This window comes from Canis aureus, chromosome 22, assembly GCF_053574225.1.
Source record: "Canis aureus isolate CA01 chromosome 22, VMU_Caureus_v.1.0, whole genome shotgun sequence".
Classification (NCBI taxonomy): Eukaryota; Metazoa; Chordata; class Mammalia; order Carnivora; family Canidae; genus Canis; species Canis aureus.
In genome coordinates this window covers 26,318,438-26,337,301 of record NC_135632.1, presented here as the reverse complement: position 1 = coordinate 26,337,301, position 18,864 = coordinate 26,318,438, and the positions used below count along the sequence as shown (strand labels likewise).

At 40.5% G+C, this 18,864-nt stretch overlaps 1 protein-coding gene across 2 annotated transcripts in view; it reads left to right on the top strand.

The window, feature by feature from the left end:
- Window positions 1–18,864, top strand: part of RFTN1 (raftlin, lipid raft linker 1) — a 200,115-nt gene that overhangs the window by 62,089 nt on the left and 119,162 nt on the right. For both annotated transcript variants that reach the window (XM_077865297.1, XM_077865296.1), the window contains exon 3: window positions 17,992–18,178. In XM_077865297.1, the coding sequence (XP_077721423.1) occupies window positions 17,992–18,178 (187 nt within the window). The remainder of the gene's footprint in view (window positions 1–17,991; window positions 18,179–18,864) is intronic.

Genomic DNA, 18,864 nt, shown 5'->3' with positions numbered 1-18,864 from the left:
AACAGTATGTTTTCTGAATTGCCAGGAAATAATATATTGGGCATGAACACAAGGAATCTATGATCTAAATTTGAAGAGATGGGGGAGGGGAGTAATTAGATACCTCAGTAATTTTAGAGGAAGGTGGATCCTGGGTATTTGGTTCATTCTCTTATGAGGCTGTTGGCCCTGCTCAGACACTCTCTTCCTGGACTTCAGCACATGTGCACAGCCAGCTCACTAAGACTATTCTAGAGGCCAAGTCATGACCTGCCATCATCATTGGGAATCTAGTTCAAAGCACTTATATATCTTAGGGGCCAGTGACATCATTTTTAGTTATAGAGAGAGTTTTCTTTTTTTTCCTTTCTTTCTTTTTATTTTTTCCTCATTTTTTTTTCTATTTTTAATTTTTTCTAAGGGAGTTTTCAATATAAAGATCAATGTAAATGTAAAGCGCACTCCTTTCTAAATATGCCATGTAGCCCAGATGCCTTAAAAGTTTTGGAAGTGGGGCGCCTGGGTGGCTCAGTTGGTGGTTTGTCTTTGGCTCAGGTCATGATTATGGGGATCCAGCCTCTCATCAGACCACCTGCTCAGTGGGGAGCCTGCTTCTCTCTCTTCTTCTGCCCCTCCCTACCCCTCATGCTCTCTCTCTGAAATAAAGAAATAAAATCTTAAAAAAAAAGACTTAAAAAAAAGTTTTGTAAGTGTTGACCACATAAAACTTTTATGTATAATAGTCCTCCCTTATCCATGGTTACACTTTCTGGGGTTTCCGTTGCCCAAAGTCAGCTGCAGCCTAGAGGCAGATGATCCTCCTGAGTTATCATCAGAAGGCCAGTAGTAGCCTAGCATTATATCTCAGTGCCTGCGTCCTACACCTCATTTCATCTCATCATGCATTTATCATCTTTCATCATCACAGGAAGGAGAAGGGTGGGTAGTATGATAAGATATTTTGAGAGAGAGACCACATTCATACAACTTTTCCTATAGCAATAAAATATTTTCTATTTTATTGTTGTTCATCTCTTACTGTGCCTAATTTACACATTAAACTTCATCATAGGTCTGTATGTACAGGGAAAAACATAGTGTGTATAGTACTATCTGTGGTTTCCCATATCCATTGAAAGTCTTGAAACATATCCCCCGCAGATAAGGGGGCTGCTACTGTAGTGAAAGAAAAACAAAATTGCAATATACATAACAGATTAAGGACTAATACCCTTCTTGTAGAAGATTGTACTACAAATCAATAAGAAAACGATAATCTGTGTTATGGGAAAATGGGTAGCAGGGATCCCAGCTGAAGAGTAAGAAATACCTAATTACATTTGTATGGATTATATATAAAAATATTCTCAACCTCATGACTAATTATAGAAACTCAGAATAAAGCAACGATATCATTTTTCACCTATCGACTTGGTACCGTGGGGAAATAGGCATGGTCTCACTCCACAGATCAGTAAGACAGTGGTAGGGCAATTTGGTAATTGCTATTAAATTCCCTGCCTATGAAGACGTATGAACATGGGGTTCTAGAAAAGCATTAAAAATTATTACCATCAGGAGGTGAAGGAGGAAGCTTTGTTAGGGTGGCACCCCCATCTCCCACCAGGGGAGGCACACACCAGGTATTGTTCATACTCATTACAGAGGTCTGCCACGACATACCGTTAATCTGGCTTAGACGTTTATCATCTGCCTCCCACTTCTGCACTGTGGGCAGGAAGTCCAGAGACACGGGGAAGGTTGATAACGTGTTGTTTGGATTTGCCCAACTGAAATGCCTCGGCCCCCACATTATTGATGTCTTTGAAGATCACTATTAAAATTTCAATTTGAAAAGTGGATTCTCTTTTAAACATTTGCTTTATTTATTTTCTTGTGTCATACCCTGAAATTAAACAAGTCTGGTTTCGGGTGGTTATTTATAATCATTATGTAGTTATCCCTATTTTTCTGGTTTTCCCATTATAAACTTATGTGGTGCTAAACGCATGGCTTGCATTCATGGTGTATTTTTTCCCCAATCAAGAATACACTATCAAATTTATTGAAGAAATAAACATTATATTTTTAAGAAAGGCTTTGTTTACCTGCCTGTGATCAGCCTTTCAGGGAAAACAGTGATCTAGGTAGTAAAGTATGGATGGTACTTAAACAAAATACAGAGCCTAAGAAGGAATACCAAGGAGGCACACCATTGTGGAGAAACAAGGAGACAGTGTGTTGGTCTTGAGGATTCTTTTGTTGTGATCCTGCTGCACTCACTATAGTTTTATGGTATGGTACAAAGAGCACTGGATGGAGAGTCCAGAAGTCTATTATAGTTCTGATTCTGCTGCAAGCTATATGTCCACAGCTAATTGTTTAATCCCTGCGGATGTCACTTTATAATCCATGAAAATGAATGGACTGGTTTAAGTAATTAGGAAGACTTCATAGTTAAGGATATAGGTTCTGAATGATTGGGTTTGAGCCTTGGGTTCACCATTTACTGGCTGTGCAACCTTAGGAAAATACTCAACCTCTCTGATCCAGAGTTTCCTTATCTTTAAAATGGAGGTCTTAGAGAGGCGGTTTGAGAATTAAAGGAAGATGCAAGTAAAGCACATAAAACAATATCTTCGGTACAGCATAAATCTAGTAGAAGCTAGCTATCAGTGTTGTCATCATTGCTGTTATTTCTGGAATAATTCTCCTATCCTTGTCTCTGTAAGGGCTCTTTCAGCTGTAAAATCCTTTGAAACCATGATTCTTAGAAAAGCAATTCAAAAGCAGTATTTAGAGTCTAGAACAGGGGCCCTTGGGTGGCTCAGTTGGTTAAGTGTCTACCTTCAACTCAGGTCGTGAACCTGGGGTCCTGGGATTGAACCCCGTGTTGGGCACCCTGCTCAGCAAGGAGTCTGCTTCTCTGTCTCTGCCTCACCCCCTGCTCGAGCTCTCTCTCTCTGTCTCTCTCAAATGAATAAATAAAACCTAAAAAAAAAAAAAAAAAAAAAAAAACCGTAAATAAATAAATAAAGTCTGGAACACTAAGAGGAAAGAGGATGGTAGTTGGGGAAGAGCAGGCAGTGAAGCGGTCAGGTGGCAACTGACCCGTCTGCAGCCTGCTTCTAGCTGCGTCCCTCCACACCTAGTGGTTGCCCGTCCCCTCCCTGAGGCTGCCACCCCTTTGTGTCTGGGGGTGGCCAGACACTATCGGTTCAGCCTCCCCTTTCTCTGTGCTAGCTGAGGACAAACTCATAGGGCTTCTGTTCTCATTTTAAATGTTAACGCCTGAAACGCTTCCAAGTAGAGCTGCAGGCAGAGCAGGCCTGAGGTGGGAGGAGAACTTAGCATAGGAGTCCTTGTCGGTGGCAGTTAGGAGAGGAATTTAGGACACATAGATGAGGAAACAAAGGGAAGAGACTGGAATTACCCCTGGGTTTATGCCTCCTTCAAGAAGTATTTTTTCTTTGCACATTTAACTTCTCAAATCTGGGATGGATTGAAGACAGGCGTGGAGAGTAGTCAGGGCGGGGGCGACATTTGCCTGCCCGATGCCTTCCTCTTCACCATCCCTTCGTCATCTCCCTTTTCCTGGTGTGCTGTGTGGTAAAGGCTTTAAGTGGTTCCACCTCTTCTCTCAGTCATCTCCTTTATTCTCTTGTTCCTTTTGGAATGTGGTTTATGTTCCTCACTGGGGCCTTCTGCTATCCTTCTCCCACTGGTTCCTGGCTACTCTTAACAGATGGTGCCATTTTCTGGAACTGGCTCTCCAGGCTTTTCCAGTCCCATTGCAGCCATGCCCTCACCCCCTCCTCCCCATGCCCATTCTCTGATACCACCAAAGTCTGTGGTAGGATCTGGCATAAATCATGGAACCCCTCAATATGCTTTTTGCCTCTCTTATTTTTCTGAGTCTTGATGTTCTAGACCTATTGGGCATTCACATTTAGAAACCAATAGAAATTAAAACCAGCATTTAAAAGAGGCTCAATGGTTGAGCATCTGCCTTTGGCTCAGGTCCTGATTCCTGGGTCCTGGGATTAAATCCTGCATTGGGCTCCCCTCAGGGAGCCTGCTTCTCCCTCTGCCTATGTCTCTGCCTCTCTCTCTATCTCTCATGAATAAATAAATAAAATCTTTTTTAAAAAAATAAAAGAAAGTTGCAGGAAAAAAAAATCAGGCCTGTGGCTTAGGCTGAGAAATTAAAGTCATATGTGAAAACTAAAGAATATCAGTGTACAACTGGAGTGATTTCAGACATAAGGATCCATTTATGGACACGGAGACCTGTCATTGCTTGCTAACAAGTGGGGAGATGATTAGAGCTATTAATAATAATAATATTGAGAATAATTATTTTAGCAGCTCCTATATACAGAAGTGTTACAGGTTCCAGGTCCAGTTCTAGTGCTTCATATGCATTATTTCACCTAATCCTCATCCCAGCCCAATATGATTGACATTACCTTTATCTGACATAGACAAAACTGAGGCCCATAGGGGTTTGTAACTCACCTAAAGTCATACAGCTAGGAAGGGGTGGTGTTGAGATTTAAACCTAGATGATTTGGTGGGGAGATGGGCAAAATGGGTGAAGGGAGAGGGAGACATGGGCTTCCAGTTATGGAATGAGTAAGTCACGGGGATAAAGGGCACAGCACAGGGAATGTAGTTAGTGGTATTGTAATAGTGCTGTATGGTGACAGATGGGAGCTACACTGCTACAGCCGGACGTATAGAGTTGTCGAATTACTATATTGTACACTTGAAACTAATGAAACATTGTGTGTCAACTATACTTTAATTAAAAAAACAAAAATAAAACAGAAAATAAACCCAAGTACTTTGGCTCCAGAGAGGGAACCTTGACCAGCACACCATCCATCTCTCTGCCTGAGCCAGATTTGATACATCACCGGCTTTCTACCCTATAATTCAATTCCAGATTTCTGTTTTATATTTGCCTAATAGGATCTGCATCATTTAGAAGTAAGACAAACTACACTGCAGTTATAACAAAGTAATAACAATACTCACTTCTTACAATATGTGAGAATTCCGAGCAGCATGAAGCTGCCATCCTACCCTCAGAGAAACCAGGCAAGGAAGCACCAAGAAGGAGACAGCTCTGTCAAGTCCAAGCATTAAGACCACATAGATGAGTTTATTAGGGGCATGAGAGGGAATTTGCATCTCTGAAATGTAATATAAATCATCCAGAAAATCCAATATGAAGCACTTTCCAGGGATTCGGCGAAACAGACTAGAGGGTCCACTGTCTATTGAACTTTCTGATAGGAATAATCTCAGCTGGGGTGCTGGCTGGCTGGAGGCCTCTGGTTCTTATCTCCAGTTTTGCCAGAGCAATGACTCTCAGCTTGAGAGTTCCCTTAGCGGGTGAGATGTGTGACTCAGGAGGGTGTATGATCTGTTGTGCAGTAGGGACACAAAAATGTTGAGAACCCACTGGCTCCAGAGAGGTAAACACTTCAGAAGCCGGTGTGACTGGTTTCCCAGAGATTCTTAAAGAGCAGGTATTCAAGGGTCTCAGGGACTAAAAACATCAGACGTGAAGGCAGCCCAAAGTTTTGCTTTCTTCTGCCAATTTGGAATGGTGACAATTGGTAAAAAGAAAAGATTTAGTATCCCTGAAGGAAGATTACCCATTCAGTCCTACATTGTAAAGATTTTTGCAGGCATTCCCCATTCCTTGGTGTTACAGGTTTATTTTGGGAAAAGAAGTGGCCTTACTCATAGTTGTAGCTATAGGATGTTAAGTAAGGAATTAAACAGACATCTTAATAAAGGTGGCTGGTGAAGGGATCACACGTTTTGGGCTAAACTGAGTCTAATTTAAAATGAGAGATTCTAGAACGGACCTGCCCAATAGAAATATAATGTGAGCCATGGATGTCATTTAAAGTTTTCTCATAAAAATTTTATTTATTTTTATTTTTTTAAAGATTTTATTTATTTATTCATGAGAGACACATAGAGAGAAGCAGAAACATAGAGGGAGAAGCAAGATCCCTGCAGGGAGCCTGATGTGAGACTCGATCCCAGGACCCTGAGATCATGCCCTGACCCAAAGGCAGATGTTTAACCACTGAGCCACCCAGGTGCCCCTCTCATAAAAAATTTAAATTAAAAAATTATAACAGATTAATTCATTAATAATTAATAGGTAAATTAATTTTAATACATTTCATTTAACTCCGTGTGTTCCAAATGTCATTTCAACGTGTAATCAATAAATTTTTATCGAGATATTTTATTCTTTTTTTTTCACATGAAGTTTTTGAAGTCATGTCTGTTTTACACTTAAAGCTCACCTCCTTTGAGGCTAACCACATTTTGAGTGCTCAGTAGTGACACATGAAAGGAGGAAAGAAACAGGGGTGGAGGGTAGAAATTGTTAGCGAAAACCCCAAGATGCTTTATGAGCACATAGATGCCTCTCACACCCTCTTTGGCAATCTCAAAGGCCACACTTTCTGGTGGTCCATTTCTATAAATTCTCACTGACAAGTCAGGAAAATCCTTTCTCCTCCCTGGTTAAATCTATCTTCCTCTTTTTGTGCCAACTGTTGTTGATAGATGACATTTTTCTGGATGTAAATAAAAAATTCCACCCTCCTACATTTCTTCTCTTATTCTGAAGAACCTCCCATGGCCATTTGCTTTCACCTAACTCTTCTACTTAATCCCACTCTCCAGCTTTTCTCCTCCTCCTTGGGGATCTGTTGGAAGGCAGCTGAGAGGGGCACACAGGCGTGCATAGACCCCCAGACACTCTTCGGGACTCCATTTTTATAGTGGGAACCAAAATACCTCTTAAAATTGGCCTCAGGCATCACAGACCCTCATCTCTTCCACGGGCAAAAAATAAACCAGAGAGTGCTGATGACAATTTTGCATGCAAATTGGTTAGCGGAGCCCGGGGCTGCTCAACTTGTGTGTATGATTTTCTATTTCCATGCACCAATTTGGGAGTTTGCGCATGAATGCAGTAATTGTTCATGCAAAGCTGAAAATGCAGGTGTGGAAGCCTTTTTTAGAGTAAGGGAACTGTCTGGCCCTGTTGTCATGTGACAGAGTTTTGTTGAATCTTTTGCAATGTCATATACCTTAGAGTATTTTTTGTTAAAACGCGTTTCCAATATGTGGAACTTTTTGTAAGTCTTATGAATGTCTTTGTGACAGTGCCACTGAATATATGGTGTGTCTCCACTACAGCAAAGAAAAGGGGAGGCCACTGAGGTGAATTTGCTGGTGTGTCTGGGAGTAGTGTCTTTGAACCAACAAGTGGATTTCCTTTGTGGGTAGATGTTGTGCTAAGCCCCCAGATGGTGGAATTTATTCTTGTCATAAGATCTTGAAACTATTCTTGCACATGGTGAATTTTTGTGCTTTCCGGCAGTTTCTCTAGTGCATTATTTTATAATTTTATATATTTTTATCATATTATATTTGCAAATTTTAAAAAAATTCTCCTACATAAAGACTTTATTGATATACCAGTGTGAAACTCTATTATAGAGTTGAGACCCTTGTGATAATAACTCAAAGTAAAAAGAAACAGTAGTATTCTCTTGTGCCAAATTGAAGTGTGTGCATGCCCTTGGGGCACCATACTCTTGGGAAAATTTCTTTTTTTTTTTTTTCCACATTTTATGTTGTTCAGGGTTAGATTCCCAGTCACTTCTTGTATGTAACCACAATCTTTGTCCTGTCATTATTTGGCCATCTATGCAAAATGAGATTTTTGCATATTTTCTTTGCTTTCAGTGACATACCAACCTTTGTTTTTTTTCTTCCAGGTCAGAGGTATGGATCCAACTCATTTTTTAAATTGCTACTTAATAGTCTGTAGTATGGATGAGCCATAGCATAACCGTTCAGCCATACTGTTGTTGATGGATTTCATCGTGTGCATGTAGGGAAGGAATTAAAATGGCATTTGGCTGTTACAGATAAAAAATGCACCATGTCCCTTCTTGTTCTGAAAGAGCTGATTGCCTGCCTGGCTCTAGCTGGGCTGATTCACATGGCGGACAGAGAAGAACGTGCGCGGGAGTGAGGGGCCACATGGTCTCCAGGTTCAGAATGTATATGCTGGCTCACTATGCTACCCATTTCAGGTGCTTCTTCGGTTCCTTTGGCTTCTCTGAAGGCATTAGAGCAATCACACTTCTTAGTTGATTCCTACAGCTCCTTGTAAAGGTGCATTATTTTTCTGATACGCCTTCTCTGAGGACTTGGCCACAGTTGACATTATTTTTTCAGTACTGATTATTTTTATAAAAATCTTTAGACTTTAGCATAGAAATCTATATAAGATCCCATTTACATTCTAAACAGTTTCATTTCCATATTGTTTGCACATATTCATTAGTAGCTGGTCTTGGATGCAATCAGTTTATTGTACTCTCAAAATCAAAGAGAACTGCTCAGAGTGTCAGCTATCATGATACCATGCTCAATTAGGAAAGTGGCATAAAATATTGATAACTAACTTTTCTTCTGACTCATGCTAAGCTCTCCTTGGATTTGGTATGGACCAGTTTGAATAGAAATTCTAAAGACTTGGTGATCCTTTACATCTTCTCTTCACTATATAAGAAGTATTTTTAAGTGTGTGAAATATTTTATTAATACTCTGAGTTCAGTTTCTAGCCAGTTGCTTTTTAATATTTCAATACCCCACTGTGAAATCTAAGCAGCGTGAGGCCTGGTGTTGCTGGAAGAGCTTTCTTGAATCTTTGCCTGTGTCTTCTCTGTCAAAATGGACCAGTGAGATGAGCAGTAATGCCGTCCTTTGGGTTTGATTAATGGGTACAGTCAATGGGAATTACTCAGCACTCTCCTTACAACTTCTAGACACTGAATTTTTTACAGTATGATGTTGTGTGTGCATAATTCAGTGACTATGCGTGACTCTTTGAAATGACCAGCAACCAATAACAAGTTTCCTGTCTCCCTCCACCCTTTGCTTTACCCACACACACACAAACTTGTACACACAGAGACACACACACCTGTTATCCTAGCACTTTGATCATCTGATGCTTCCCAGTCATTTGTGGTCTGGTGGCCACAAAAAATCTTAAGAACTCATTTGATGAGGTGTCGTCTGTTGCTTTGCCAATTACTCCATGATTGAATGTAGAATCCTAGGTTTATATAAGTTTAAAGAAATGCTTTTAGACTTACCAAGATTTTCCCCCTTGAGTTTATCCATGATTTAGATAAGGTGTTAAGAACTGTGTTTTATGAAAACTGGTGGTTGCCAAAGCCTATAAGCAGAAGAGAGTAGGGAGTAACTGCTGAATGGCTATGGGGTTTCCTTGTGGTGAGGAATATGTTTTAAAAATACAGAGAGGTGATGGTCGTCCAACCTTATGAATGTACTAAATGCCATTGAATTGTTCACTTTAAAATGGTTGATCTCATGTGAATTTCACTTCAATTAAAAAAATAAAAAAGAATAAATAGTGTTTTAATGGTGTGGTCTCCTGAGCCTATCCTGGATAGGCTTCATTTATTTATGTAAGTTTCAAAAACATGCATTTATTTGATAAGACAAGTAATGATAGAAATCTGAATTTGCAAAGCTTCAAAATGCAAGCTTTAATTTATTCCGCAGATTTAGAAATGACATACAGACAGAAGATATTGGGCTGCAAGCATTATTTAAAAAATTGAATTCCTGTTCCTTACCTATACAATAAACCCCACATTGAAAAATGATTGATTTTAGTGTTTCGCTAAATTGGATCTATTGCAAAGTGCAGGCCGACTGATGTTATAGAAATAGCGGCCTTCAAGGAACTTGAGAGAGAGAGAGAGAGAGAGAGAGAGAGAGAGATTTGGTTGAACAGTGTCATTATCAGCTCTACCTGTGAGGGAAATTACCCGAGGGAGATGGTGTCATTCTCTCGTGTTTCGTTCCCTGGTATTGACAGATCCATTAGCAGATGTAATTAGAAAAGCGGAGTCGGACTTTGAATAATTAGGTTAAAGTCACAAATGATGGCTGAGCAAAATAATAGAAGCTGTTGCAGTTCAGCACGCCGTTGTCTCCTGTACAGAGGAGAAAAGTGTGCGGGTGCTGTACACCAGGGGTTTCCTTGTCTTGAACCTGGCACTTTCCCAGGAATAAAGTTTGAAAGGAGCAAAGCCGTCGCTTTGGCTCTTCTGCAGATGTCTGCAGGGCTTCGTTTCCAGGGAATAAGTGGGGCTGCAGAATGTTTTTGCTAAACAAAACATAGTCATAGCAAAAACGAAATCTACTTTATCCCAGGAGTGTTAAGAAATGTGTGGTTTTGTGGATGAGGTTTCTTTCCCCCTGTTTGCATTCCTCTTTTTTTTTTTTTTTTTTTTTTTTTACCCCTGGAATAATGGCTTAGTTATTTATATGGAGTTATTTTCTGAAAGGAAAACAAAATCCTTATTCTAAAAGATCTTTGGACTCTCATGCCACCCAAAATACCTTTCCAGCAGTACTTTCTATATTTTGACTTTTTTTTTAGAAATCAAAAGCCTGTTATTGGTGATTGAATGAAGGAAAGAAATATTTCCAGAGTATTCAAAACATAATTATATGGTTCTAAACTTGTAGTTCATCTCTACATCAGCATAGAAGAGAGAAGAATTAGGAAATAGGGGGCTGTGTCAAATACGTGCAGATGTATCCTTGAATGCTGATGTAAATCGTGATGATGTGAGAATGAACAGAATCACAAGCTCTTCAGTACATGACCGAGGCTCACACCATGCTTTGACAGTGCTAGATCAGAGATAGGAAGGAGAATCCATCTCCCTACACTTAATTAAATGCCCCATCCAGACTCTGCAACCTACAGGTCTTGGCTTTGGGCCATATGGACTTGAAAATAAAATGGGAATTAATTGCCAAATCTAAAGATGAGGAGAGTTTCCATGAGGACCAAGATTTCTGAGTTCTTGAAGGTAAGAATATGAAGTTCTTGGGCCTGTGTTCCCATTGACAGGGACCAGGCTGGAAGAACACGATGCTGCCCCCTTGGTGAGATGGGGCTTTAGTATTCATTATTCTTCCCGTAGCTGTGTCTCTTGTACCATATCCTTCCAGTCTCGGGGGCCCCAGTTCCTGGCTTTGTGATCTGCCCCAGACCCTCTACCAGGTCACCAGGTAAGAGCCAATTCCTGCCAGGGTGGTCGGAGAGGCCAGCTGGAGAACTGGCCTTTGCACGCTGTAAGTCCAAGTCCCTGTGAGCAAGGAAGATGCGGCTCACTGAGTAGGAGCACAGGGGGTGTCCAGCCTGGTCCCTGGGCTTGAAGACTGATCACTGTAGATAAAGACTTGAGAACTTGATTGGAAAGTGGAGAAAGAGGAGAGTGTGATCTTCAGGCAGATACTGGGCCGTAACAGTGGCATTGCCTCAGACTGGAGAAACATTGACCAAGACAGCATCATCAGTGTCTCTCATCTTAAGAACATGAAGGCTTATAATTAGAAATTTCAACTTACAATGAGTGGTGTACATAGTTCAGTCCTGGAGTGGAATCGTAATAAAATCCTAGGATGTCAGAGTAACTGCAGATAACTCACACTGTTGTCCTCCTAGCTCTCTGCTAGGAAGAGAGGAACCCACCATCCCTAGGGATGCTTCTTAAAATATCCCCTTTCTCTCCCATGACTGTGCAGGCATTTCTTCCCTAGAATGCCCCCGGAAAGCTTCCCAACCCCCTGAGGACAGTCGGAGCGGACAGTTTAGTGCCTGAGATGGGTAGAAGACTGGGACCCTCAAAAACAACAGTGGCTTTTAATCTGCCACAGTGGCAGCAGATCCTTGCCTCTATCCATCTCTCCCACATGTGCGGTTTTTCCTTATTCCCATTATGGCTCTAGTTTAGGGGAATTCTTTGAGTTCACTTTGCGAACATTTATCATATTATCCAATGTCATTTTTTAGTTAGAAACTGGATGTTACTCTTCAGATTGAAATAATGAGATAATTGCATTTTAAAGTTGGAAGCTTCTATCAGAATTGCCGATCCAGGGTCTTCATTTTATAAAGAATGGACCCAAGAGATGGGGTGGGAGTCATAGGACTTGCCCAAGGTTACATAATTTGTCAACGAAGTCAGGCAAATCTTACAAAACAAAAATAGTAGAGAGGTTATCCTGGTGGGTGGGGTGAGAAATAGACCAAGAGGCTACAATTGGTATGTCCCTCCAAACAGATAAGTCATTTTTTCCTTTATTTTTCTGGTAATAATACTGGGGGATTGGTTAGTTTATAAGAACTAGCGTTTTTCTGAAGGTTAAGGTTCAAACAGAAACAAGAAATTAAGGCCTTTAATCATATTTACAACAAGAGCCTTTTTTTTTTATTGCAACAAGATTGTTGAGATTCATTTTTATTTGTTTTTTAGCCATGAAGCTAAACTTACTTTGCCAGCATGCATACCAAAAAATTAAAACCATAAAGTTTGCTGAGTTTTGACAAGAGATACATCTTTAGATTTTAAGATGAAAATTTTAAAGGTATTATGTTTTATTCAGGAAGCATTTAACTGTAAAGTGGTTGATCAACTACTGTTTTTAATACAGTGATTTGTAAGCCTGGTGGTTATGGGGTATGGGAGGAAATGGAGAATGATTTAGTGGCCCGGCACCATGATGTCATCACTGGCCTCAGCTGACCAGTATCCCTGACCAACTCCCATCCACCACTGCTACCACCACTGACAGTGGTAGTTTGTAGCTTCATCAATTTCACATGCATCATCCCATTGGACTCTTCTAGGTGCGGTATGGTGTTAGTATGCCCATCTTAAACAAGGAAACTGGGTGTTCACATGCCCAGGATTAATACCAGTGAAGAATGTAGTTAGAATCCCAAGTCTTCTAAAGACACCGACTACTTTTATTTCTTTATTACAGCATAATGTATAAGGGGGAACAAATCTATAAATGATCAGAATCTTAGTAAAGGCTTATTTTATTATAGCAGTAAGAATTTGAAATACTTGAAACATTTACAAAACACTGTGCTGTGGAGACCGGCTGAGTGGGTGGTCTCATATTGGTTGACTCACAGATGCTCTTCATATATGCTTTCATCAAAGAGGGGGCAGCTTAATGCTGCATGGTATTTTTAGGTTTGATCGACGTTGTAAAATTACCCTCCGAAAAGGGCTTACCCACCTACCAAAAGTCTGTTCGGTTTTGCAAACGAAACAGCCAGCGTCTACGCCACACACAGTGATGCTTGTTCAGGTCAGCCACTTTGTAATCTCTTGACAGCAGAGGAAACCTGCCCCTGTTCTCTGGGTACAACCTGCATACAGACCTGCTTCTATCATTTGCAGGGGCCCAGGTCAAGAGTGCAAGAGATACTGGGCATGAGCCAGCATTAGGGTGAGGCAGGTGAGGCAACAGTTTTTTAAAAAGACAAGATCAAGGGATCCCTGGGTGGCGCAGCGGTTTGGCGCCTGCCTTTGGCCCAGGGCGCGGTCCTGGAGACCCGGGATCGAATCCCACATCGGGCTCCCGGTGCGTGGAGCCTGCTTCTCCCTCTGCCTGTGTCTCTGCCTCTCTCTCTCTCACTGTGTGCCTATCATAAATAAATTTAAAAAAAATTAAAAAAAAAAAAAGACAAGATCAATAAAGTGCTGTATTAAGCCATATTGGAGCTTAAGGAAAAAGGGAAAATATCGTAATATTGATCCTCTCTTTATGAAAAGTTTTGATATTTTTTTATTATGGATTTTGCATGAATTTTCACTTTTTAACATATTGCGTTACATTTTTATTTATCTTGCTTACTGAGTTTTCGGTGGCCCTTAAATTTTGCTCCTGTGGCAGTGTCTCCCCACAGATTATCACACCCTAGTTCCTGATTGTCTGGGGGCCTGGGGGTGCGCACATGGGCACCATCCACCTTTGCTGCAGACTGAAGAAGGCTGCTCAGAACTGCATGGTGGGCCCGAGGTTGTAAGGTCAGGGAATTCCAAGCTCTTGGCTATGTGAGGTTGGGCTGTGGATGACAGGTTGGTACATGTCTTACTTAGGTCCCTGGTTTCCTCACCCAAGAAGGGGAGAGGAAAGGAGAGTGGCGAGGAGAGCCAAAGGAACCCTCCGCAGAGTAGTTCTCAGTTTCAGTCTCCTGGGAGGGCTTATGAAGGTGTAGATTACTCAGATTCTGAGTCAGCAGGTCAGAGGTGGGGCCCTAGAGTCCGTATTTCTAATGAATCTCTGTGTTGCTGGTGCTGCTGGTGGACTAAGGAGCACACTTGGAGGACCCCTGCTCTAAAGCAAGGGGTCCAGGGTGGGAGACCCCTTGCCTGGGTCTAAGGAGGTATTTGGCGGGTTTCTTTGCATGGGAATTCAGAGGGGCTCAGCATTTTTTTTACCAGACCTGTCTTTAGATTTTTTTGACTAGCTGCATATCCAGAAGGTACACTTCAAGGGAAAAGACTGCACACTTTCCTGGCCAATCTTCTATTTGTCATTGTTATTAATGGAGATTTCTCCAGGATGCTGGGCACTGCTTTAGAGTGAATCATTGCTATAGACTTTTTTTCCTGTAAATTCCTTGCATGATGTATGGAAATGAGAGCAGTAGCTGATGTTAAGTAGTATTCTTAAGTAGCCCTAGATTTAGTTTTTTAAGTTTGTGCTTAATTATTTATTTATTTTAAATATTTATTTATTTATTTGGGAGAGAGAGTGTGCATGCGCATGTGCATGGGGAGGAACAGAGGGAGAGGGACAAGCTGACTGTGTGCTGAGCTGGCCTGATGTAGGGCTTAATCTCAGCAGCCTAAGATCATGACCTGAGCTGAAATCAAGAGTCAGATGCTTAACCGACTGAGCCACCCAGGTGCCCAGGTTTGTGTTTTAAAAAAGTACATTGGGGGATCCCTGGGTGGCTCAGCAGTTTGGCGCCTGCCTTTGGCCCAGGGCGTGATCCTGGAGTCCCGGGATCGAGTCCCACGTCGGGCTCCCGGCATGGAGCCTGCTTCTCCCTCCTCCTGTGTCTCTGCCTCACTCTCTCTCTTTCTGTGTCTACCATAAATAAATAAATAAATAGATCTTAAAAAAAAAAATAATACGTTATTCTCAGAAATATATGCGAAACTTTTAAATGATGTTTTTGCATATAAATAAGAAAATTAAAATATCTCATAGACCCTCCACCCAATGGCCCCTGTGGATGGTAATAGTACTGTGAGTACAAAATAAAAACCACCTTCCTTCCCTCTATACTCCAGCCCCTTTCTCCTACATTCATATATTTTTTATTTCAGAAAAAAATTTTATTCTAAAAAAATTATCTTTCTTTTTTTTTTTTAACATTTTATTTATTTACTCATGAGAGAAACAGAAAGAGAGAGGCAGAGACACAGGCAGAGGGAGAAGCAGGCTCCATGCAGGGAGCCTGACGTGGGACTTAATCCTGGATCTCCAGGATCAGGCCCTGGGCTGAAGGCAGTGCTAAACCACTGAGCCACCAGGGCTTCCCTATCTTTCTAATTATTTTTATACAAGACTGTCATAAACACTGTTTGACACGTCGTGTCTTAACTTAAAAACTTACCTTGGATACATTTCCATCTGTACATAACAGATTTATCTTAGTCTTGTTAAATGGCCCATAGAATTCATCACTGAGGTGTCCCAGTGGTTAGCTAGCCAGCCCTCCAATGAAGAACTATTTGGTTTCAAGTTTTTGCTATAGGAACAAGCCTGTAGTGAGTATATTTGTCCGTATATCTTGATTAACATCTATGAGTCCAGCCATAGGCAAAATACCTAGTAGTGGGATTGTTGGACAAAGGGTGTGTGTACTTTTAGGTTTGAAGACAAACACACTATATTACCCTCCAGAGAAGTTCACCACATCACCATGATGAATATGGCTATTTCCCCAACATTCTTGCCTGAATGGGTAGCATAGGAATAAAAAGGGGAAAAAAATTCTATTACTCCAATAACAGTAAGATAAATAAGAGTAAAATTGATAAGTGTACAATATCTATGTGAAGAAAACTTTATAATGTACCTGAGGGACCCCAAAGAAATCTTGAATAAACAAAAATTATCCTTGTCCTTGGATGGGAACTTACAGTGTGATGAAGATATCCATTCTCCCTCAGTTAAGCTATAATTTTAACATGATCCAATAATAATACCAATAAGATTTTTTTGGAAGGAAGGTTTGATGAGTTAGTTTTAAAGGTCATTAAAAAAAAAAAAAGAAAGGAAGATTCAGAAACTAAAAAGGAAATAAGAAGTTTCAGGAAATAGCAGACCAGATGTTAAAACATGACATTAAAATTGTTAAAACAGATTAATGGATCACAATAATAAATTTATATGTTCAAGAATATATGATAAAGGTGACAGCTCAAATTAATGAGAAAAAGGGGGTGGGATGTTGAATTCATATTGCATAAATTCCAAATTGGCTCAAAGATTCACATCTGAAAAATGAAATATGTCTTAACAGGAAAATTGTTTTATGATCCCTGATCTCTCTGCTATGACATAAAACTCAAGTCATTGAAGGCAGGTGCCTGGGTAGCTCAGTTGGTTAAGCCTCCACCTTCAGCTCAGGTCATGATCCTCAGGTCTTGAAGTTGAGCTTCATGTCAGGCTCTCTGTTCAGCGTAGAGCCTGCTTCTCCCTCTGCCTCTGCCTATCTCTCTCTCTGTCTCTCATGAATAAATAAATAAAACCTTTAAAAAATCATAGAATATTGAGTAATTTAGCTCCATAAAAAATTCTTTATGACAAAACCCACCTTATGCAAAGTCAAAAAACAATAAATTTGGGAAAGCTATTGCAATGACAACTAAATTTCCTAATATATAAAGAGTTTTGACAAATCAATAGAGAAAAGGACCAATAACCCAATAGAAAACTAGGCAAAGATTATGAACAGTTAATAGAAAAGGTGACACAGATAGTATTTAAACATGAGATGTTCAGTAAGAAAAAATATAAGTTATGTAGTAAGAGAAATACAAATTCCCACAATAGAGATCATTTTTTTCACTATGAAATTAGCCAGGACATGGAAAAGGAATGCCTTTATACATTGCTGATAGGAGGTAAATCCATGCTACTCTGTGGAAGAAATCTGGCCATATATGAAAAAAGTACAATACTTTTATCTTTGGTCCAGCAAATTCCTAGGTATGGAATCCCTGGGTATGATGTACTCTATGTACATCCATGTGAAATTATGTAGGAGTCGTATTTTTCATCAACATTACTTATGGTAATAATCTATGGTATTATGTCTGTCCATCTCAAAAAATTGTTTTAAATTCAAATCTTAATTCAGTAGGTGAAAAAAATATGTGTCTTGCATAGTTGTAATGTGGAGTTAATTTGAGTTTTTTCCCAAATATTAATTAACTTTTTCTGTTTTTTAGGCAGTTGAGTCTTTGTATATTTTGTCTTTCTTCCTCTCTCTTCCTTTCTCTTTCCTTCCGTATCCTCCCTCTCCTCCCCTTTTCTTCCTCCTTCTTTCCTCTCTCTCTCTGTCTCTTTCTCTCTCGCTGTTTCAGTGGTTTCTTTGCAAATTAAGGAAATTACCCCTTTCTCTTAAGTGTCCCAGAAATTTTGTTCCAGTTTGTCTTCTGACTTTGTCAGTGCTGCTTTTTGCCAGCTGGGGAATTTTATATTTGCATGCAGTTGTCATTTTTCCCTCCTCCTCCTTCTTTTCTATCTTTTTTTATTTTTTGAGAGGGTGGAAATGACTTTTCCAATGTGATCTCTGAGAAGATTGACTCTTGGTTTAAAACATCCAATTATGACAACCCCTTTGGATGAGTTGGAAAATAATCTGCTGTTTTAAGTTCTCTTTGACAGTAGTTAAGACAGGAATAAACTCATTTTTAGGGAGAAGTAACCTGGAAGTGTGCAAGGGCAAGGGGAGAAGGACTTGGATGGGGAGGGCAGGCCCTGGTGTGGCTTTCCTGATGAGCCTCTCCTCTCTCTACCTCCAGCGGAGCTCCCGAGGTCCTCAGCGGTGAGGCTGGCCTCCCTGCATGACCTGCCCGCCCAGCTCCTGGAGCTGTACCAACAGGGCTTCTCACTAGTGGCACTGCACCCCTTCGTGCAGCCAACCCATGAACGGGAGAAGACACCCCTCGAGCACATCTTCAGGGCCATCCTGATCAAGAAAACTGACAGGTAAGTCGTCTTAGGTGAACCGTTAGCTGAGCCTTAGGAGGTGGCTGATGTGTGTTGAATGGAGGAGGGAAAGTGAGAAGACTAGAGGTAGAGAATATATTTGAAATTTTCATGATCTCCCCAGGGCCTCTGCTCTCTGACAGGTAAGACAAAGTGTCAGACAACCAGAGAGAAGTCTCATAGTGTCCTGCAACTGTCCTCACTGCATGAGTAGAGAGTTCCATATATCCTGACCCTCCTTTAATTTATTGGATTACACTTGACTAAAAAGAGGCCTCCTCTGAAAAGTCTGAAAAGGTGTACTCCCAGGATGATGCAGCTGGTGAGAGTATCATACTGTCCATCTGAAATGCATGGCTGCAAAGCACACTCTTTTTTTGAAGACTATACAAACTTAATATCTTCCTCCAAACTCCAGAAATACTTGGATATTTTAAACTTACCGTATGTTCCGTCAGTCACTTGGGAAGAAAAACAAAACCCACTTGAATCAAGTGCTGTGATACATTTGTCTTCATTTTAGTTTTCAAGGCTTTCAGGGTGTTTTTCAGCGTGGCTTGTCCAGTTGGATGGTAATTCTTATATTTTTATTGAGTCTAATTAGGAAAAGAGAGGTAGAGGTTGGTTTCTCAAAAGGAGATATATTAATCTTAAGTGATTTAAAAAAACAACGAGGGTGGGATAGT